The sequence below is a fragment of the Cavia porcellus genome, unplaced genomic scaffold (genome assembly GCF_034190915.1).
Source record: "Cavia porcellus strain 051 isolate PalLab524CR breed Dunkin Hartley unplaced genomic scaffold, mCavPor4.1 scaffold_18, whole genome shotgun sequence".
Classification (NCBI taxonomy): domain Eukaryota; kingdom Metazoa; phylum Chordata; class Mammalia; order Rodentia; family Caviidae; genus Cavia; species Cavia porcellus.
The window spans coordinates 28,018,531-28,042,528 of NW_026947501.1; the positions used below are offsets into that span (position 1 = coordinate 28,018,531).

The 23,998-nt window shown below is 38.5% G+C and overlaps 1 protein-coding gene across 2 annotated transcripts in view; it reads right to left on the minus strand.

Moving 5' to 3' along the window:
* Positions 1–23,998, minus strand: part of Slc4a5 (solute carrier family 4 member 5) — a 113,376-nt gene that overhangs the window by 73,691 nt on the left and 15,687 nt on the right. For both annotated transcript variants that reach the window (XM_063229609.1, XM_063229611.1), the window contains 2 exons: positions 15,409–15,486; positions 8,389–8,580 (listed from right to left, as the gene is read on the minus strand). In XM_063229609.1, the coding sequence (XP_063085679.1) occupies positions 8,389–8,580; positions 15,409–15,484 (268 nt within the window). In that variant the 5' untranslated portion in view covers positions 15,485–15,486. Of the gene's footprint in view, positions 1–8,388; positions 8,581–15,408; positions 15,487–23,998 lie in introns of those variants that run through there.

Genomic DNA, 23,998 nt, shown 5'->3' on the forward strand with positions numbered 1-23,998 from the left:
ACTGTCCCTAGAAATTAATGGAGAAACAAGGTGCTTCCAGGATAAAGAGAAACTAGGGGAATTTGCAACCACCAATTCAACTCTACAGAGAATACTGCAGGACATTCTAAAAGAGAAAAATACCAAGATTCCAGAAACAGTGGCAGAGAGGCCACAATGAATGGAGCAGAAAGTGAAATGAAGAAGACAAACTGACAACTAATGACAGAAAAAGAACTCAACAGAAATGAGGCAGAGAAGGTTGGATGGTAGGAACAGCTATTTTGGAGAAAACAAGACATCATAATGGCTAGGGCTGATTTAATATCATCTTGTTTTGAAGTCCCATCAAGCTTTTGTTCTTCTGTCTCCATCAGTCTTAACAGGTTGTATCTTATTGGATTTTATTATATGTGATAATAAACAAAAACTTTTATAGACAAGGAGATAATACAGAAACCTTTGTTCATTTTCTGTTAGTTGGTTCTAAATACCCTGTAATACTGTCATTCTCTTGAATGGTTTTACATTGTCTTGATATGTTTGATGCTACAGTATACAAAGTTATACTCAAAGATTTCAAGGAAAGAGACACTATGGTAACTACTTTTATGTCAGGATATCTTGTGGTGAAACACTGTTTTGCTTAAATGGTTATGTTCTGACCTGTGCTGTTTTGTTGTTATGTCCTCTTTTATCTCAATCTCCTTTTTTTAAAAAATCTCTTTAATTAAGGGAAAAAATAAATAAATAATATCAGGATATATTATAGAAACCCACTTCGATTTCCTATTAACTTGATTTGAAATCCTGTATTGCTCTTACCATCTTGTTTTGACTGATTTTACTCTATTCTGTTTTGCTTGATAGTACCAAGTTTGAGAGTATAGGCAACAACTGTGAAGACAATAAGATTCACTATGATGCCCATTCTGGCTTGACTATTATCTTCTTTTGAAGACCTGTAATGTCTCCAATGTTTTGGTTTTATTGGTTTTGTTCTTTACTGTTTTGTTCAATTTTATTATAACTGATAATATAGGCAATTCTTTTTAAGATAGCAACAGGCATTATGGTAACTATCGTTGACCACCTTGTATTCTGCTTTTATATTATGTACTATGTCCATCCTTTTGATTTGACTGACTCTGTTTTGTTATGTCACATTTGGTTTTATTCTCTTCAAAAAAAATTAATAAGAACTGTGGGAGTAATAAAACCCAAAATATGTAATTGTCATTGTAAAAAAGAGAGGAAAAGAAAATGCTCTAAAGGATATAATTGCATGTATATATAAGTGTATAACATAACCATATTACTCAGTTTTTGTTGGGTCATTGAACAGAACTGTTTTCAGTCTCACTGTTTGAAAGTCCACTTTATATGCTTTAATTTTGTAACTTGAACAAGTATTTCTAAGATGACAATATGTAATCTATTAACTAGTGATTTCCTACTGTTTATCTTTTTTGAAATTCTGTATAACTTGTACCCTTTTTCTGTTTTTTTTTTCTTTTTCTCCTTAAATAAAATTTTAAAAAGAGATCTGAATGTTAAAACATAAACATTTAATCTGCTGAAGACAAAAGTACAACTTGATAGACATATGTATAGCCAAGGACTTTTTTAATAGAACTCCAATGACATAAGAAATAATATCGTGCCAGGGATTTAGCTCAGTGACAAAAGTGCCTGCCTGGCAAGCATGAGGTCATGAGTTCAATCTCTGGGACAAAAAAAAAAAAAAAGAAAAAATAAATAATATCGGGTGTCAGAAAATCACAATATCAAATTACAAAGCTTCTGCACAGAAAAGGAAACAACAATCAGAGTAAAGAGACAACAAACAGAATGAGAAAAATTTTTTGCTACCTATTCCTTGGACAGAGGACTAACATCTAGAATATGTAATGAACTTAAAAAATTAAATTTCCCAGGGCTGGGAATTTAGCTCAACGGCATAAGCACCTGCCTTGCAATCAGGTGGTCGTGAGTTCGATCCCTTGTACCGATAAAAAATGAAAAAGACAAAAAAATTTTAAATTTCCCAAAATAAAAGACCCAATCAAAAAATGGACAATCAAAATGAATAGTTCTCAGAAGAAGAAGTACATATGACCAATAAATGTATGAAAAACTGTTCAACACTGCTCACAAGCCATTCAAAAAATGCAAATTAAAACTACTTTGAAACATCATTTTACCCCACAAAGAATTGCTATCATCAAAAAATAGAATGATAAATACTGGCCAGGATGTGGAGAAAAAGGAACTCTTCTACATTGTTGATGGGAATGCAAAATAGTGCAACCACTGTGGAAATCAGGATGGGGACACCTCAAAAAACTAGAAATAGAAGTTCCATTTGACCCAGCTATCCTCTTTTAAGTATCTTTCCAAAAGAGCTAAAATCATTATATTACAAGAATAAATGCATACTCATGTCTGTAGCAGCACAATTTCATTTTGGTTTTCTTGAGACGAGGCCTCCTTATGTAGTTTAGGCTGGCCTTGAGTTCACTATGTAGCCTAGCTTGGCCTTGAACTCATTGTGATCCTCCTGCCTCAACCTCTTGAATGCTGGGATTACAGAAAGATAAACTTGAAGAGTAAGTGGATGCAATTTGAAAACATAATGTTAAGTCAGACACACAAGCTTAAAAATCAAAAGGTTTCTCTTATATGAGAAAAAATATATGCAAATGAGCAAAATACAAGATAGATGAATATGAAGTAAAGAAAGGTTCAGGTGGTTCCCCAAGCATACACTAATTTAACTCATTTACTCTTCTAGTTTCTCTTAGTTCACTGAAAAGGACCGTTGTGCTAATATCTGTTTCTTTATTCTTTATAAGAGAGAATCTTTTTTTGTCTGTGTCTTGTACTCTGAGTAACTACTTTGAAGATAACAATAAACAGTGTGTTAACTATTGTCATATCATTGTTATGAAATTTTGTTTTACTTTTTTGTAAAAGAAAAAACGAATGAAGTTGGACATATTTCTCACGACATTTACAAAAATTAACTCAACCTGGATTAAAGACTTAAATGTAAGACTCAAAACCATAAAACTAAAAAGAAAACAGAAAAACCTCCTTGACATTAGTCCTAGCAATGTTTTGTTGGATTTTACACAAAAAGGGCAGTCACCAAGGTGGCAGAGAGGGGCTCTACATCTAATTAAAAAGTTTTTACCTAGCAAAGGTAACAATTAACAAAATTATTCTACAAAATAAGAGGAAATAAACCATGTATCTAATATGTAAGGAATTCATACACCTTAGTATTTAAAGTTTTTTTTTAACTGGACCTTGCACTTGCCAGGCAGGCACTGTGCCACTGAGTTAACTTCCCAGCATATACAATTTAATGTTAAAACCATGAACAATCTGATTTTAAAATGGCAAAACACCTCAATAGACATTTTATTCCAAAAGAAATCATATGAATGGCCAATAGGTATATGAAAATCTGTTCAACATCACTGAGCTGCAAATCAAAACCACAAGATGTCAGCATGATGACCAGAGTAATAACACTGCGCTCTGTATTTGAAATCTGTGAAGTCAGATCTACTGTGCTCTTACCACACACACAAAGAATTATCTATGTGAGATGATGGATGTGTTAATTACCTTTCACAAGTTAGACATCCACCAAATCATCACATTTTGTACTTAAATATCCAATTTATACTTGTCAATTATACCTCAATCCTAACCCTAGAGAAGAGGTACGTATGAATTTCCTTTTCTTTAATTGGTCTAGCCACCCTCGTTAGCTAATCTTCACTCATCAGTCAACACTCACAGGTATCACACACTCTGGGAAGACTGTGTTGTGCCCGCCATCACCCTCCCTGCCTAGGCTTGTGTGTAACCTCTTATTGCTCCTCCCATCATTCCCTGTGCAGCCCCCATCACTGTACTCACACAGATTTACGCTTATCTGTTTGTGGCTCTGCCTTCCCCAACTGCAAGTGGTTTTCTCTTAGAGGCTCTGTGATGATCCAGAGTACAATTCTGAAATAAGTAGTTGGTTTCCATTCATAGGGCACAGAGTCATCACAAGAATGACCAGGAACCCAGGACTGGTCTCTTAACTACCCTTTACCTGTTGGAGGACCAAGAGCTAGAACTTGATTGGTTTTGTTCTGTACTGTTTTGATCAATTCTATTATACCTGATGATATAGACAACTCAATTTAAAAATAGCAAGAGGCACAATGGTAACCACTTTTGATCACCTGGTATTCTGTTTCTGCATCATGTGCTATGCCCGTCCTTCTGTTCTAACTGACTCTGTTTTGCTTAGTAACATTTGGTTTTATTCTCTTCAAAAAAGTAATAAGAACCATGAGAGTAATAAACCCTAAAAGTCTAATTGTTACTGTAAAAAAGAGAGGAAAGTAAGGTGGACTAAGGGATATAACCGCGGGTATGTTCGAGTGTGTAGGATGGAAAACCATATAACTGAGCTTTTGTTGGATCATTGAACTGAACTGTCTCCAATTTCACTGTATGAATGTCTACTTTATGTGCTTTAATTTAGTGATATGGACAACTGTTTCTGGGAAGATAATATGTAACCTATTAACTGGTGATTTCGTACTGTATATATTTTTTTCTTGAAATACTGTATTATTTGTACCCTTTTACTGCATTGTTTTTTTTAATGTCCTTTCTTTTTTTTTTTTTTTTCTTCTCTCTTTAAATAAAAAAAAAGAGCTAGAAGTTGCCTGGGCTTTAACTATTGCAGGAATTTCACAAGATTCTGTAGGTCTGTATGTGATTCAGGGAAGCCTCAAATTTCTTTTAGGACAGTAGAATTTTTACCCAGATGTACTGGAATCTCATAGAAAAATATAGAAATGCAAGCCTGCACCATAGCTAACCTGTCAGACAGATGGCTGCATATTTCAAAACCATTCTGGTGGGCAGGAACCCTACAGCATACTGAGTCCACCTGGGCACTTGTCATTAATTCATTCAGAAAGGTGCAACAAATACCAAAAATGAGGAATGCTGAATATATTGTGGCTGGAAAGGGTAATGAGTCACAAGGCAATCATCACTGATAAGTTCTAGGTTACATGTCCAGCACTAAACAAACGATGGATACTGTGACAAAAGTTTGGAGTCAAAATGCATTAAGTATCAAGTTTGATAAGTCTCAAATCAGTCAATACCAAGGTATGACTGTATATTAAAGGTGCCTTTGTGGGTCTCTTTGAAAAGAATAACAGTGAGTTACCTGGCATTTTATCCAACTTTCTAGTTATCACCATTGATACTATACATTTAGTTAACAGAACTATAGTAAACAATCAATGGCAGGGTGCTTTCACAGGTGCAAAGCCTCTGCTCACACATTGTCCTGTGGGATCCTTGCCGTTACTCTCTCAATCCTTCATCTACATAGTCTGTCTGATGTCTTGGCCCAGCAATATCCACCCCTCCAACCCACATGCTGCAGGATACCCTTCTCGGAAGTGAGAGTTCCCACTAGGACTATGTGGTCAGGCCAGTTAGGACCCTTACCCAGACTGTCTGGATGAATTAGTAGGAAATATAGGACAGCTGGGCATCGTGGTGCATGCCTGTAACCCCAGCACTTGGGAGGCTAAGACAGGAGGCTAGCCATGTGTTCAAGAACAGTCTAGGATACATAAATGGGTTCAAAGTCAGTCTGCACTAAATAGTGAGACCCTGCTCCCACCAAAAAAAGAAGGAAGGAAGAAAAAAAGAAAGAGAGAGATAAAGTAAAAGAGAGATCGAGAGAGAGAGAGACAGAGACAGAGACAGAGAGACAGAGGGGGGGGACACTCAAAAAAATTCAAACTGGATGTGGTGGTGGTGCGTGCCTATAATTCAAGCAGTTGGGAGGCTGAGGCACGAGATTCATTTCAAATTCAAGACCAGTCTGGGCTACAAAGTGAGGCTAGTCTGAACTGCATAGTGAGATTCTGTCTCAAAAAAGACAAAATAAAAAGAAGACACTCAGAGAGAAAAAAAAAAACATAAAAACATACCTGGTCAGAAAAAAGACAATGTGGGAGGTGGGAAGGAGAGTCAGACAATTATCCAAAGCTGCCAGTCCGGTTGTTCTGGCACTGTCTTATTTCCCCTGCAGTGGGGCACTGGCTATAGGAAGGGAGGAGCAGAGTTTAGCCCTGCATCCACACTGACACCTGTTCTGCTTGGAATAAGTAAATGGCTGAGGGTTCAGCCTTCTGCCACTCCGTGGAGGATGACAAAAAATAAATCAGCCCCCATGGACCACAGAAACATCACCATGGCTGTCGACTTTGTTAGAAGTCTTTGTGGCTCCCTGAAACCAACATGTCTGGCACTGGGGTTTGGCATGTTATTTTCAGGGGTAGGTCGATTCTACTTGAACTTTTAAATTTGGTGTTTCTATTTTGATGATCTTAAAAAGATTTCTTTTATTAAATATAAAGGTGAAACTTTGCTTCGGTGATAATTTGTAATTGTAAGATGTCTTTCATGGAATAAAAACTCTAGTTAGTTAAGATACTGTTTCTCACACTAGGGTAGGTGGTTCCCTGGGGCTCTACAAATATGCTTCCATTTTTGATGGGACAGTGTGAATTTGTTTTCCCTTTAAAAGTGGGCCTTACTTTACTCCAGATTGATAGACATGGCTTGAAATTTCCTGTCCTCTCAGGCTTTCCCTGGCCCATAGCCATGCCTAGGACAAGTCAGTAACTGTGGCCGCTGGGTTGAAGTTTCAACTTGATTGGCTCTGGAATCCACCCCTGGGGATGGTGAAGCACAGTTGTAGGTGTGTCTGGGCAGATGATGGAGGCATAGCCTTGGGGTCTATATCTGATCCCTCACTCATTCTGCACTGTTTCCCAGGCCACCATGGAACTGAAACCATGAGCAAACTGAACCTCTCTTCTTTCAAACCGTGGATTTGGGGTATGATCTTTTAGCACTAGAAAGCTGAATAACACTGTATTGCCCCATGTGCAAATATTCCAAAGGAATCTGCATTCTCTCTCCTTTGATTTTTAGTTTAAAACCTATATCCCCTTAAGTGAACCAGAAACCACCAAAGCAACCAAAAATCCGCTGTACATAACCATTTCTGCAATGTGTCATGTCACCTCTGCCAATCCTTTTGATCAGAGAGTATCAACTCTAACGTGCTTTCCTCACTGGTTCAGAAGGAACATAAGACCTTGCACTTCAGGGGGCAACCTCATCCCTGAACATCAAGGGGGCAGTAGGGTGAGACTATGTCAGTGTGTGTGAGGATCCAGAATTCACATGGGGAGCAGGTCTTCCATCAGGCTTGCTTTCTTCTGGCCTCTAATGCTTCTATTCATGTGTGCGTTCACTTGTACATATATACGCATGATTGTGTGTGAATATATGTGTATATTTACTCAGAGCTTATCTCCCACACCAGACTCCCAAAAATAATTTCCTGTTGTTCCACCTATCACAAAGACACACTGATTCACAGAGACACAGCCCCTGAGAGACTTGGTGCCAGTGAGGGGGATGTACATGGCTCTGGAAGGCTAGAGATGGCTATGATGACCTTTAGAAGACGGTATATCAGGTTTCCTATTGGGACAAGAAGATGCAGTCACTAATCTGATACTCTTTTGAAGGTGTTAATGGTAAAATAAACTCATTTTTCCATGTTTAAGACAGTAGAAATATATAATATAAATCAATTAAAAACTTTTTAAGGCAAATTTCAAGTATACTGAGAGTGAAATCATACCCTCAGATACATTATTAAAACCTAGAAAAATAAAATATCACAGCCATCCTCTAAGGATTTCAGTTCTTTTTGTCTTTTTTCTGTGTTCTTCCAGTACTAGAGTCTAACCCAAAGTCTCACACATGTTTACTCTTCTTAGGATTGATAATTTTCTTTCCACAGGAAGCAGGAAAATGCTTATACTTAATTAACATACCAGTAATTTCTGCAAGGCCTGGGGAGGTTTGTTGTCTTGGGGAAAGTCTCCTGAAGGGCCCTTCCCATGCAGGGTGACCACACACTTTTGTCTCCCTTCTCAAGGAAAGGGAGAAGGTGCAGGTATGCAACGAGGAATATGGTTTCCTGAGCACAACGCCTCATGGCAAACACATGTTTATTATTGGTTCTTAGGAACCCTTAGGAATTTAAAAATAATGAGAATAATTCTGAGAATTAAACTATAAAATCCTCATACAATGGGTTAGAAGGGAGGTCTCAAACCAGCAGAGAAAGACAGCAGATTCAGGCAGCTGAGCAGAGTGGCCAGAGAGGCAGGCTAAGCCATGTGGGGCATTATCCACATTCTCCAGAGAATCCTCCTGCCCTGCCGTCCTGCCTAAACCCGCCAGCAGGATGGCTCCCCAGAACATGCTCCTCAAGGAACTCACGAGTCCTGCTGATAAGATCCATGTTCCTGTCCCTGTTGCTAGTTCCTCTCCCCGGGCTGGTCAGTTCCTGTTGCGGCTTGTCTGATTGATGGTCCCAGTGGACTTTTTGTAGGCCTGAGAGATGCCCCTTCTGGTCACCTTTTCTTTGAGTATAACTGGGAACTGGAAGTCCGATATGGATGGAAGGGCAGTCTGTGGACACAGCACATAAAGGGGAGAAATAGAGTTACTAAACATTGACATTTTTTTGGTAATATCCACCAACAAAGAGATGGGGCTACAGAAGCAAAATGTGAGATAGGAGGTGTCTGGACAGGGCCAAAGGCCAAGGGCTTGAGTTTGACTGAATTCCATTTCTAAACCAACTCAGATTCCAGTTGCTGGAAGGGAAACTGTCTTAGTTACTTTCTTGTTGCTGAGACACAATACTAAATACCACAACTGTAAGGAGAAAAAGCTTATTTTGGCTCACAGTTTGTAGAGGTTTCAGTCCATAGTCATCTGGCTCCAAGGCAGAGTAGCACGGTAGAGGGGTGCAACAGAGGAGAAACAGCTCAGGACATTGCAGCAGGAAGCAAAGAGAGATAAAGGGAGGAGAAAAGGAAATCCATCCTTCCACGTCACGCCTCCAGTGCCCCACCTCCTCCAACCAGGCTTCACCAACCAGCATCACTTTCAGCTGTCAACTCACCAGTGGACTAACCTGCACAGATGAGTATCATCACATCACCAAAGCCCCACCTTATGAGCACATGAACCATAACATTCTTTCCCTGGATCTCCAAAGACTCATGGGCATCTCTTTATGAAAAATGCTATTCATCTATCTTTAAGAGTTACCAAAGACATAACAGTTTTAGCATTGCTGAAAAGTCCAACCCCAAAGTCTCCTCTGAAAGTTAAGGAAAATTATTAGCTGTGACCCCCTTAAAGTTCAAAAGAAAGTTAAATACTGTTCACATACAAAGGCACAGGATAAACATTTTTATTCCAAAATGGAGGAATACAGTGATAGAAAGCAATGAGATACCCCAACAGGACAAACATTAAATCTTGTAGTTCCCTGCCTAACAGCTAGGGCAATCTGTAGTGAGAAGTAAGTGCCAAAGGGCTTGGGCATCCCACCCCTATGATGCTGCCATTAGTTGTAATCTCATGGCTTTTCTGCTGGGCTGGCTTTGCTCACTCCTTGCAACTTTCCTCAGATGTCCCACATTCCTGGCTTTTCCAGTATTCTGGGGTCTCCACTGCACCTCCAGCTTCACTCTCACAGCTTCATGCACTGCCTGGCATCCCAGACCTGCTGAAGTCTGAGTGGAAGTCTCCATGATCCCACAATTCTTTCATTTTGCATGCAAGTAAAACTAACACCACACCAAGATCTGCCACCAGCTTCAGCTGTAGCCAAATCCTTCTGCATCTTGCTCATGGCTGCACCCAAGTGCCTGGTTGGCTGAGCATCCTGAAAAATCCTGCAAAATCAATTCCCATTCCCTAGGCTGCCTCCCTAGACTGCTGCCATTCTGGAACATAGTGCCCTGGGGTTCTTTTAACAAGGCAAAGTTTTTCACTTTTGTAATTTTGAGCCTTCAAAGAGTGGGGCCATGCTGGTTCCTTACATCCCCCAGGTCATTTTTCCAAAGTATTTAGCTTCTTGTTAAGACTAATCTTTTCATCTGTGAAATTCTCTTCTGCTCCATTTTTGCAGGCCCTCACTATACCAGTAGCTTCCTTTCTGGCCAAACTCAAAAATTTTAAAATAATTCTTCTGGGCTGTTTGTTCTATGTTCTCAATGTAGGACTGTCTAAAAAGCCCCACCCATATCTATTTAACTGCCTGAATGTTGGTCTGCTGTGAAATTTCTTCTGACAGGTTAATTAGTCTGCTATCCTAATCTTGGTCTCCTACTAAGTCTCTGAACACAAACAAAATGCAGACAAATTTTCTGCTAGAGGATAACACACATAGTCTGGAGTCCAACGAATATAGATAGTACAATTAATATTGATAGTACAGCTAAAGGACCGCTCTCCTCCATTCACCTGAACCTAGGCAACAGCCCAGGGCCAACCACCTACCTTTGTCCTAAGGCTTCCTGCCTGGAAGCAGAGATGAAGAAAACAACAACAACAACAACAACAACAACAACAACAGCAACAACAACAACACTGAGCCTGCCCTAGAAAATTCCAGAATCCCACACCAGGATGCATGTGTGCCAGAGCCGCCAGCATAATTTGTAATAACCTTTATTCACTTGGAGTTCCCTGAAAGTTCATGTATATGGAAGTTCATACATTCAATTATAATAGAAGAAATTAGGAGAAAGGACATGGGCAATAAATACAGCTGACATGATTCAGCACTCTGTCTATCACGTTGTCATGCTCTAAAAGACCAATGGGAGCTGCCTTAGATCTAATATAACATTTTAACTTCCTAACCCCAATGCATTCAGCACTCATGCCATTTTTTTCCACCAACATGAGCCCACTCACTCTGAGCATACTACTGACTAATTAAACTTTGTTGTTTTTACCTTACCATCGTGTGCCACATCCAATTCTTCATTGTGCACAAGAATCTAGAAATGCATCCAGCATCTCATCACCCGTGGTAACGGAAACCTCCTGAGCCTAGCCTTTACCAGTTTCAGTACTCTCAACATTCTGGTTTTTGAAGCCCCAACAAGAATCTCCCATTAGGTTTGGCATACAGCATTCCAGAGCTGCTTCCCCAACCAGCATCTCCAAAACTTGCCAAAATCCTCCTGAAAGCCACTTCTAAAGGCCTCTGAACCACACGGTCAGGTAGTCACAGCAATGCCCCAGTACCCCAGGTGTTGTACTTAGAATTCTATTTGAATAAGCTAAGTTCCCATCTCTACATTCTTGCTTTTCCACAGCAATGATGATCAAATATAACTTTCACACATGGTCCAGGAGTGAGTCAGTAATAGTACATAGTACAAAATGCTGGCTCTGTCAATTAGCAATATGCATTTAAATTTCATGCATATGTTTTCACGATTTAATAGCTCATTTATTTTTAACCCCGAATAATATTCCATAGTATGATGTATCATAGTTTGCTTATTCACTCTCCTACTCAAGGACATTTCAGCAGCCTCCAGTTTCTAGTGATTACAAATAAAGTAGCCATAAAGATTCCTGTGCCAGCTTCTACACAGATATAATTTTAAACACAATTGGATACGTATCTAGAAACATGATTGGTGGTTCATATAGTATGACTATGTTTAGCTTTGTGCGATTACATCATTTGCATTCCCATCAGCAAAACAACATTCCTGTCATTCTGCATCCTCATCAGCATTTGGTATTCTCAGGGTTGTTTGTTTGTTTGTTAATTCTAAGTTTAACCATTCTAACAAATGTGTAGTATTTTTGTTTTAATTTTCAATTTCCTGATACATATAACATTGAGCATATTTTGTGATTGACATTTATTTATTTAGATAGGGTCTCTGTGTTGTGGAGGCTGGCCTTGAACTCACTATGTAGCCCCTACTGACTTTGAACTTGCAGTGATCCTCTGGCATCAGCCTCCTGAGTACTATCCCTCACACAAAGGACTTTTATCGAGAACATATAAAGAAATTGAAAAAACTCAGACTCCCCCCAAAATTCAAAGATCTGATCCAAAAATTGGGTACCTGAGATGAATACACGCTTCTCAGATGAAGAAATACAAGTGGCAAATACATATATGAAAAAATGTCCAACATCATTGGTCATTTGTGAGATGCAAATTAAAACAGCTCAGAGATTCCATCTTACACCAGAAAGAATGACTATCATCAAGAAACCAACCAATGACAAATGGTGGCAGGGCTATAGGGAAAAAAGAACCCTTCTCCACTGTTGGTAAGAGTGTAGACTGCTGTAACCGCTGTGGAAATCAGTATGGAGATTCTAAAAACTAGTATTAGAGGTCCCATTTGACCCAGTTATTCCCCTACTGGGCATCTTTCCTTAAGAATTAAAAACGTCATACCACAGTGATATACGTGCACCCATATTTATAGCAGTTATAATTTATAATAAATTTTGGAAACAACCCAGATGTCCATCAGCTGAGGAATGGTTTAAAAAAGAGGTGGGTTTTTTTAATGTAATGGAATACAACTCAGCCATAAAGAAGGATAAACTAGAGACTTTTATAGGTAAATGGATGTAACTCAAGACCATATTGACAAGTGAAATTAATCACACTATGTGTAAAAATCTTTTAGCAAGGCTCTACCATAGACTGTACTTTTCAAAAGGGCTTCACCCTCAGCTAGTTGAAATAGGAAAGCTAGAGCGAGCTTTTCCTCCAAGTTGTAGCAAGCTGTAGTGTAGATTTTTCCTTGTTAGATAGATCTTTGTAGTGGGTAATGCTCCGGGAATATTTCAAATGACTACTTTTCCCCCTCTTCTTGCCCAAACGTAAGAACAATTTCCATTTCACTAAAAGAACTAGGTAGGGGTTCTAGAGGTATAATTCTCATTAGAACGGGCTCCTGGGAGTTTTAAATTTTCATCTAGTCCACAGTCAGCCTTCAATAATTTGTTGAAATTACTTTGTAAATACCCCTACCAGCCACCGGCTCTGGCAACTTCTGTTTCAAATGAGATGATCTGTATTCTCCACATTTCTCTGTCTCTCTGATTACAGGGGGGGTTTTCCCCTGTAGTCTTCATTCTTCTGTGTAGCTAAGAAAATATTGATCTCTTGTTGCTAGAAGGATGGAAATGATGACTTCGAAGCTCTTTACATGTCCAAGGGGAAACTCAAAGTGATTATTTTTTAAAATAATATTCTATCTTTGGTAAATTTCTAGTGTTTCAGTTTCAGGATTGAACTCAGGACCTTGCACATGCTCACTCTGCCACTGAGTCACAACCTCAGCCCCTATACCACATCTCCTAAGCTAGCTGTGTTTATGGGTAAGTCATGGATACCAGCATTAAGCAATTCTATTCCAAGGGCTTCCCATACTTGGGTCTTCAATGTTAGCTCCCTGTTCTCCTTCCTTGGGGCCAGGAAAGGAAACAAAAAGCAGCAGGTACCTCAGAAAGGTCTCCGCATGTTAAACAGCTGCTCTGGCTTGTTCTTCACCTGCTCTGGGGCCATAAGCATCTTACCTCTCTGGAACTCTGTGTTCTCATCTATAACATGGGTATAAAAATCTTCATTGACTTGGCAAAGTTTTTTTGACACAATAGAATGGGAGCATGTTTAGGAACATGATTATGACAATTATAATTGCAGGGTTATATACATAAGGAATATATTTAATAAAGAATACAAGGAAACATTTTTCTTTCTGTTTCAGATCTGACTTGTCTCATCTTTTCCTGGCTCCTATCGTAATCATCAGTGCATGAATGTTTACTGGTGAACTGGGGAGGGGAGTTATCCTCTTCCAAGTATAAATTCTCTTTCCTGGCTCTGCCAGGTTGCTTCTCTCACTGTGAGCATCGTATACTGCTTGTCTCGGGACACATGCCAGACCCTCCAGTGGACTCCTCACCGCAGTGCCATTGATCCGTCCACAGCAGCAGGGGGCCCCATATGATCCACAGCTCCACGAGCATCGAGCTGGAGAGCACGGTACTTCCCTCCAACTGAAGCGGGGTAATGATGAGGCAGAAGGCCCTGCGGCTGCCTCTTCCCAAGCCTTGAACCTGCTTCTTTGTAAAGCATAGATGCTCCTCAACATATGATGGAGTCACATGTAAATAAACTCATTGTAAATTGAAAACATCCTAATTGAAAATTCTGAGCAGCCTACCTAGAGAACATCAGTGATGTCCTGGCAGACAGGGAGCTGTGACTCTGATGCTACACAACATCACAAGAGAGCATTTTACAATATACTGCTAGGTCAGAAAAGATTAAAATTCAAAGCATGCCTCCATTAACAAAATGTCAGGGGCCACCTGCACAGGAGACTTGGGAGCTTTTGGGTCACTACTGTAACAACAACAATAAAATGCCTCCCTCATGGCCTTGCACTGGCTCTGAGCTACTGTTTTCAGAATCTGCAGTGTGTTGATATTTGGTATTAATCACGGTTTGCAGATGTGGTAAAGTTGGATGAGTTTGCGTTAGGAAAGCCATGCCCTAATCTATTCAGGTGCAAAAGCCAATTTCCTGCCCCCTGCCCAATTCTGTGGTCCTTTTATTATGGACAAGTAAATTAGGTGGAAGACAGCATGATGCTAAAGAAGCAGTGAGCCCAATACAGAATCAGAAGGACCACATGTTGGTCAGTGAAGCAGGATCCTGAAGTCAAGAGTTCAGAGCCAGATAGACGATTAATTCCAGGGAGGTAACAACCAAGGTGATGGATGATCACTGTGACAGCATCTGCTCTTACCTATCTGGAAAATGCTTTTTCCTTCTTATTTGGTTCTTTTAATAAACTATTTAGATGAACTAGAGGCCAATAGGCACCTACAGACACATACTTGCTATGTGCCACAACTCCTCAGTCCATTTCTAGTTTAACCAAGTTTGTTTTAATCCTATAGGTTGCTCTTAGTGTGGGTGAAACCTGGTCATTTTTAGGATAAAATCTCCTAGACAAGGAGTCCCCATGGCAACCCACTTTCAGATCCTTTCCCAAATATTAGGAGCGATTTCTCTGTCTCTCTCTCTCTCTCTCTTTTTTTTTTTTTAAATCAGTACCAGGGATCAAACTCACGACCATGCGCTTGCAAAGAAGGCACTTACACCGCTGAGCTAAATCCCCAGCCCCCGATTTCTCTCTTCTTAATGAACACTCTTCCTGTCTACCTCCTCGGTCCTCAACTTCATTCTTCCATTTTGTGAGACATGGACCCAGACTATTGCCACTACATTTTTAAGCCACGGTGAAGGTCAGTCTGTAGCAAGCCATGGAAACAGGTGAGCTCTGCGGTCTCCAGCTGCAAGCGCTGTCTTACAGCCTAGCATTCCAGAAGTCTCAGACCTTCCTGGGAACTCCATAATCTTCTGAGTGTCTTTACCTTGATCCAGGTATCTCCTCCTGTACTTAGTGGGGTCCAGCTTTCCAACACCGGCCTTCTCCTCTTTCACCTTCATGTCTGCCAAGAAAAAATGAACACAGCTTCAAAACGCATGCAATGAAAAAGGACAGGATTTCAAGAAGAAATAGAGTAAAAGAAAAATCTAAAAATGTATGTGAATTTAGCTCAGCGGCATAAGCGCCTGCCTTACAAGCAGGCAGTTGTGAGTTCGATCCCTGGTACTGATAAAAAGGAAAAAGACAAAAAATAAAAATATATATGAAATATAACATAATAATATAGTGTATATATTTCTAACAGACACAGAAAAATATCTTCTGAGATCAGATGAGATCAGGCATGCACAGGGTGGTAAGGATATAGACACAAATGCCGAACGTGTGTCTTTTCAAGCATGAATGGAACATTTACAAAGAGCATACCTAGTAAGGCACAGAAAGCCTCAGGAAATTGATTATACTTCTATAAGGTATGTACATATATTAAAATAATTTTTAATCATGAATTTGACAGGAAACCACGTGGAAATAATTAAGTATATTTGTAGTCACTATGTATGGAAATCCATGGAATGCAGCACATTCAGAATAAGAAAGAATAGTTACAATTTTAATAAGTAAGTAATATTTTTTCTCTTAAGTGAGTTAACACAATTTTTTTCTTCCCATTTTGATGCATGTGGTGCAGGTGAAGCATATTTGTAATATGATGGTAGGTTTAATTTTTATATAGTCTAATTTTTTTGTGATTTGCAGAGTATTAAAAAGTAGCTATTAATTGTTGGGATTTGCCTACTGGCCTGTCTATAGGTACTAGACATCTTTTTATTCCTTTCTTTCTTATGGGAAACATGATTTTAACCAGACCCAAGCAGAAAAGAACCATTCCATTTTTCCTCGCTGGGCAATTGCTAGCTAAAAGCTGCAACTATGTAATGTTTATTATGTAGCTTCAGATTAGTATTTTCATCTTTCTCTGCTATGGGCTGGGCACTGTTTTCCACAAAGCATATTCATTAAATACATAAATTCAAGTGTTTTATTCAAAGTTATAAGGAAAAGAGGAAGGAAGGGAGGAAGAACATAAATGTGATAAGCATTCAAATAAAGAAAAAAAAAGAACAAGAAATAAAACCTTGAGAAAGTAGAACACTGTACGTATAAGAAATAAAAGCAAGGAAAAAAATGAAACAAAACAATTAAGCATAATGATGGTTAACAAATCCAAAGGCAATTATTTGGAAAGACTAATAAAAAATCAAACTATATAAGTTAATCAAGAAGCCCAGAGTGGTGGCCATGCCTACAACCCCAGCAAGCCAGAAGGCTGAGGAAGGCGAGTCACACCTTCAAGCCTGGACTGGGTAATTTAGTGACTTAGAGAGATCCTGTCTGAAAATAAAAAATAAAAAGGGCTAGGGACATATGTTAGTGTAAATGTCCTAATGTAAATGCTCACTCTCTGATACAGGCAGGGACTGGAGGATTAATCAAGAAGAAAAAAAAATACAAGCAGACAACACTAAAAATGACAACACTAAAAAATAGACTTACATAAAAATATAATAATTTAAAATTATAAAAGAATGACATGAAAAACTTCATGCAAATAATGTTAAAACTTAAAAAATAGGGGCTGGGGATTTAGCTCAGCGGCATAAGTGCCTGCCTTGCAAGCACGTGGTCCTGAGTTCGATCCCTGGTACCGATAAAAAAAAAAAAAAAACCTTAAAAAAATAATTGGTGCTATTATTATGTGCCAGGCACTGTTTTAAGTAGTTTACATGTATGATTTAATTGAAATCTTTTCAATAATGTTATGAGATAAATAACATTACTGTTACTTTTTTACAGTTACAGGGTTGGAATTCACAGCCTTACAAGTGACAGTCAAGTGCTCTAGCACTGAGCTACCTTCCTTGACTTATTATTTCCATTTTAAGGAGGAAACTGAGGCACAGAAAGGTTAATTAGTGTCCAAGTAGAGAAGCAGAGATTCCAATCCAGACAATCTGTTTTTATAGCTATAGCTCTGAGCCAGAAGATTAATAAAAAAGATACTTTAAAAATATTAAAAATGTCAAAGTTAATTTTAAAAGAAGTAGAAAAACTGAGCTAAACCAATGAATATTAATTATAGATACAAAAGAGTCAGCATTTCTTCTATTCTTGTTATTCTTGAAAATTTTTCTACAGTGAAAAGTCAATAGTTCTTGGGAGGTAGCCAGTGATAGAGCACTTGCCTAGCAGGTGTGAGGCTCCTGTGTCAAACCCCCACCATCACCAAATAAACAAACATTAGGAGCAGATGGTTTTTTTAAAGTTATATCTGAACCTGTAGGGTTAGATAGCTTCTACCTATGTATAATGGTCTCAAAAAAATTTTTAAAGAAGAAATCTGAAGGGGCTGGAGATTTAGCTCAGCGGCATAAGCACCTGCCTTGTAAGCAGGCAGTCGTGAGTTCAATCCCCGGTACCGATGAAAAGGAAAAAGACAAAAAAAAAAAAAAAGAAGAAGAAGAAGAAGAAGAAATCTGAAGTAGTAGGTACATCTAAAGACCAGAATGTAGAATAGGACTGAAGACAAAAAAGCTGGTATTAATTTCCCTAAGCAGCAGGTTAAATTCTCAGATCTCCATTTTAGATTCTCCTAGAATGGCCCTCCTTCTCCAGAAATTGAAGAGGTTAAAAAAAATTAGGAATGAAACTTAAACTCTCCATGCTGGAGACTGCAGGGTTTATAGATTTTACATTTTCGAACTTTTAACAAAATGGACAGGGCTCCATCTAATCGTTTACTGTGAGTCCCTCGGGCCACATATCCAGCCCGTCTACATAATACAGCTCCGAGCCATAAGGTTAATAAAAAGATTCTTTATTACAAAAATAACGGGAATGCAGCTCCACTGCAAAATAGGAATGTCCAGAATGGCAGAGACAAAAACAAACAGGAAAAGAGGAAGTCCAAGGTGACAAAAGTAGTAAAGGCAGCAAAATAAGCCATAAAAGCCATACAAATCACATTTCTAAAGAAACAAGAGCCAGGCGTGGCGGCCCACACCTGTGATCCTAGCCCTGGGAGGCTGAGGCCGGAGGATCACTATGAATTTGAGGTCAGCCTGGGCTACATAGTCCAAGTTCAAAACCAGTCTGGATCACATAGTGAGACTGTCTCAAAAACAAACAAGAAAACAAATAAAAACAAAGAAAAAACTTTCTTTCCACAACGACCAAATGTAGAATATTTTAAACCTGGAACTTCAAAGAATAGAAAATAACTCTTGGAAATTAAAAATATGTTAGAAGAAAAATTTTAGTAAAAAGGAACAAAGTTGAAGGAATATATCAGATGACAAAACACAAACCAAAAAGATACAATAAGGGAAGTAAGTCAAGACAAGAAAGTAAAAAGATCAATCCAGCAAACCCAAACATCAAAAGCAAAAGATGTTCCCAAAAAAGAGATTGAAAAAAGAATAAATTACCAAGGGAACACCGTAAGAGCATTTCCAGGAGCCAAAAGACTTGCATTTTCTTACCGAAAAAGTCTGTTTTTGGCAACCCAGGAAAAAGGCATTTTAAGAAAATCTGTGCCAACTCACACCAGCACGAAGTGTTAAAACATCGTGGATAAACTGATCGTAAAAGCTGCTGGAAGAACTGAGTCACCTATACAGAGTAAGTCACAAGAATGGGCATCAGCTACAGGGGAAGCTACAAGACAACGGAAATCATGCCTGCAAAAGTAAGAAAAATTATTCCCAACACAGAATTCCTAACCAGCCCGTCAACTGAGTGTGAAAGCAGAATAAGGACATTTTTCAGCCAGAAAATGTCTCAACACCTAACCTCTTATGCAGTTCTCCTCAGGAAGGAATTAAAGGATGAACCCCAGCAAGATGAGGGAGCATTAGAAAGGAACATCGGATGTGGAAAATGGACTTCCCCACACAAGACTGACAGTCCAGTGCTTGGGAAAGAGCCAAGCAGCAGCCCGGAGAGGGCTGAGGGGCTCCTAGAGCAGGCTCTGGACACAACGCCTTCAAGAAAAACATCTGGGTGTGAAAAACGATCTTGATGTGTTTGGAAAGACATCTAAATCTGTCAGGAGTAGAGTTATAGTGGGTCAGGGGAATAGCTCGGTGGTAGACCATGTAATGTGGCCCTGGGTTTAATCCCCAGCACCACCAAACAAATAAAAGCTAATAAATTAGAAGAATAAAGACTCATAGAAAGGAAAGGTAAACATGGCATCACACACTCACACACTCAGCTATGTATAGTCAGAATAAATACTAATTTATAATTCTATAAATTGTATAAATATGTGCACTTGGGAGACTGAGGCAAGAGGATCGTTGCCATAAAAAGTGGTATCAGCAGAGCTGGTTTCCTCCAATGTGGCTAGATTGGGTGATTTTAATGGCTGGCCTTGTTCCCTGTGGTCAGTTTGTTTGTAACTGTGTCAGTCAACACTATGTTTACTGTTGGAAAACGTTTTTATGTGTCACCTATGGATGTAACTGTTCTGGAGGGGGAAATGGCAGGTAGAAAACATTTGGGGAGGATGCTACAAGCTTCCTGCCTGATACCCATTCTTCTTTTTGTGTTGATTTGATTCAGGGCAGCACTATAGCTAACTAAAAATAAGCACTTCCCCAGGGGCCCTTCTGCTATTTCTAGCTAACGAGATGAGAGGACAAACCTGGGGTCAGAGTCCCTTCCTAGATAAAGCTGCTAGAGAAGACAGGCCCTTGGCTTCTCCTTTTTTCTTCCTTTGTAGGCAGGGCTTACATATTTAGCAAATAATGTTTGCCCACTTAGATTTGAATTTCAAATAAATAACAATGTTTAATATATGTCTCATATAATTTGATGCACATATATTTATACAAACAAAATATATTCAGTGATACATGAAATTCAAATTCAACTGGGAAAAACAATATTTTATCTAGCAACCCTATCTCTGGAGCATAGATGTGATGCCTGGAAGTGTAGCAGCCATCTTATGATTATAAAGTTGAAGATCACACACTAATTATAGATACGAGGGGGCAGAAAGAGTTATGTCCTTAATGCTAATGGTGCTAGGTGGTCTATACCTGAACATCTTATGGAGAACAATAAAACCACTTACCTATTTAAACTACTATGATTAACTTTTGTTTCTCAACCACACCTGAGTCATATGACAAAGAACTCTGGGAAAACACAGTGTAATAATTTAATAAAACTGCTCTGAGCTGGGTGTGGTGGCACACACCTGCAATCCCAGCATTTGAAAGGCTGAGGCAGGTGGATTACTGCAAATTTGACACTAGCCTGAGGTACAAAATGAGTTCAAGGCCAGCCTGAACTACATAGAGAGGCTCTGTCTCAAAAAGACCAAAAAGGAAAAAAAAGACTCTTCTGTTAGAGGAAAAGGAGACTCATGCAGGAGTATTTACTACATGGTCCGACATTCATTCCCTTTTTTTCTTCCCTGTGTACAGAACCCTATTTTGTTGAAGTAGAGGCACAGGACCATGAACACTGGAAGCTATCTTCCCCAACCCTAGGTGTGATTGTGATCTGTATAAACCATGCATGGAGGGCTGATGGTCCATGACATCAGGCGTTGTCATGTGACCCTGTTTTAGCCAATGAGATTTAAATGAAAGTCCACTGAGAGCTTTTAGGAAAGCTTATTTTCCTGATAAAAAGTGACAAGCACAGCAGAAATGGAATTCATCTTTTACACACTTCACTCCTGTTTCTACACAGACCTTGGATACAACCTTTTGAAATGAAACAGTCATTTTACACAAAGACCATGAAACAGGTATGAAGACCAAAGGCATAAATCAGGACAGAACTAGCATGATGTCCTGAAAATATAACTGAGCTCTGGGCTGTTATCTCTGGGTTTCATGGTGCAGGAGAAAATGTCTGCCTTACACATTTAAACTGTTGGGCTGGGATTTAGCCCAGTTTAGCTACCTGGCAACCACAAGTTCATCTTCGATACCAAAAATAAATAAATAAATAAATAAATAAACTGTTAACCAAGTTTTATGTTACTTTTAAAAATAAATGAACTAGATTTTTATGTCAACATGTATAATTCTCAAAAAAAAAAAAAAAAGCCTGGCATGGTGGTGCACACCTCTAATCCCAGCACTCTGGAGGCTGAGGCGGGAGGACTGTCACAAGTTCAAGACCAGCCTGGGCTACAAAGTAAGCTCAAGGCCAGCGTGAACTGTGTAGTGAGACCCCGCCTCAAATAAATAAATAAATAAATAAATCTAAAAACCATAATGAGTTTTAAAAAGCAATTTGTAAAAAGTTATAAATACTATGGTATATAGAACTTTTTTTTCAGCACCCTTGAAGTGAAGGTATATAATGCTTTAAAACACATAAAACTGTCAGTATTTGTTATTGCTCCATTCATAAGTAATTGAAACACAAAATCATGCAGAGGAATTATACACACTAATTAGGTTACTTATGGGGAGGAATAAGATTTAATGCTGATATCTTACCTATTATCTTTGATATTTTGCATAGATAGATAAACTATCAATATATCAGCATCATTATTAGACGGGCACAAGTAACCAACAAAGAAAAACATAAAAGAATTCCTAGTGGTTGTCTGTGGAAAGTGGGCTATAATGTATAGGGGGAGCCAGGATAGCGTTCTACTGCTTTTTATCATATTCCTACATACATTAAATGATTTTTAAATAATAAGTATATGTTACATTTATTTTAAACATTTTAAGACACATATATCGATGACATGCGTTTCCTCTTTATGTGATAATTACATACCTGAAAGTCAAGGTTAATTCTATTTGTTTCAAGAGAAAGATGTTTTAAAAATATAGCACAACTAGGTTGGGCATGGTAGTGCATGCCTGTAATCCCAGCATTTGGAAGGCTGAGGCAGGAGGGTCACAATGAGTCTGAGGCCTGCTGGGCCACACAGAAAGTGCAAGGCCAGCCTGGACTATTTAGAAAAACCCTGACTCAAAATATAAAACAACCAACCAAACAGAAGTAGTAGCAGAACTATAAAACAAAGAACCTTATAAGACGCTGGGCTTAACAAAACCAATTGCATGGGAAATATTTCAAAGAATCAACAACTGGGATTTCATCTTATTGGAAAGCTTTTGCACGTCAAAGGACATCATCAACAGAGTAAAAAGACAACACACAGAGTGGGAAAAAATTTTAACCAATTGTCCCTTAGACAAAAGACTTATATCTAGAACATATAGAGAATTGAAAAAACTCAGCCTCTCCACAAATTCAAAGATCCAATCCAAAAACTGGGCATCTGAGATGAATACACACTTCTCAGACAAAGAAATACAAATAGCAAATACATATATGAAAAAATGTTCAACATCATTGGTCATTTGTGAGATGCAAATTAAAACAATAGAGATTCCATTTCACTCCAGAAAGAATGGCTATCATCAAGAAACCAAAGGATAACAAATGCTGGAGGGGATGTGGGGAAAAACAAATCCTTTTCCACTGTTGGTGGGAGTGTAGACTGGTGTAACCACTGTGGAAATCAGTATAGAGATTCCTCAAAACACTAATATTAGAAGCTCCATTTGACCCAACTATTTCTCTGCCCTTTTGTATCTTCCCAGAAGAATTAAAAACATTATATCACAGGAACGTATGTGCAGTCACATTTATAACAACATAATTTGTAATATCTAAATCTTGGAAACAACCCAGGTACCCATCAACTGAGGAACAGATAAAAAATATGTGGTATTTTTTATACAATAGAATACTACTTAGCCATAAAGAAGGATAAACTGGAGACTTTTCTAGGTAAATGGATGCAACTTGAGACCATACTCAGAAGTGAAATAAATCAGACTCACATGTGTAAACATCGTATTGTCTCCTTTATATGGGAAATTGGAAGAGTAAGTAAAGTCTAAACTGTACAATAAATATTGTGAAATGGGAAGAAATTGTTTAAAAGAAAAAAGAAACCAGCATGGGGAAAGGAAAGGAAAAGAGAAAAAAATGCAAGTTTGTTATACTATTAATGTCTCTTAATTCACAGAAAAGAAGGTCATGCTAATATTGATTGAAAAATTTTTATCCTCACCCTTGTTCTCTGAGTAAATACTTTAAAGTTAACTATATGCAACGTATTAACTATTGTCATTTTCCTATTACCTTGTTGTGAAATTTATTTTATCTTTTTTCCATTAAAAAAAAAGACTGTGGTCTTCAAAGTTAAGTGTGCATCAGAGTCACTTGAGGGTTTGTTCAAATGAAGGTTGCTGGGATTAGAGATATAGCTTAGCGGTAGAGCACTTGCCCAGCTTGTGCAAAGGCTTGGGCTCAATCTTCACAAAAAGGGAAAGATTGCAGTTATGCCCTCAGGCATGTAGATCCAGTAGATCTGTGGTGGGCCTGGAAATTTGCATTTCCTGTTTGATGCAATGGCTGCTGATCCAGATCCTATACTTACAGACTTCTGGGGTTTAAATTTAACTTTTTAATTTAATTTTTTAAAATTTATTTTTGTGATACTAGAGATT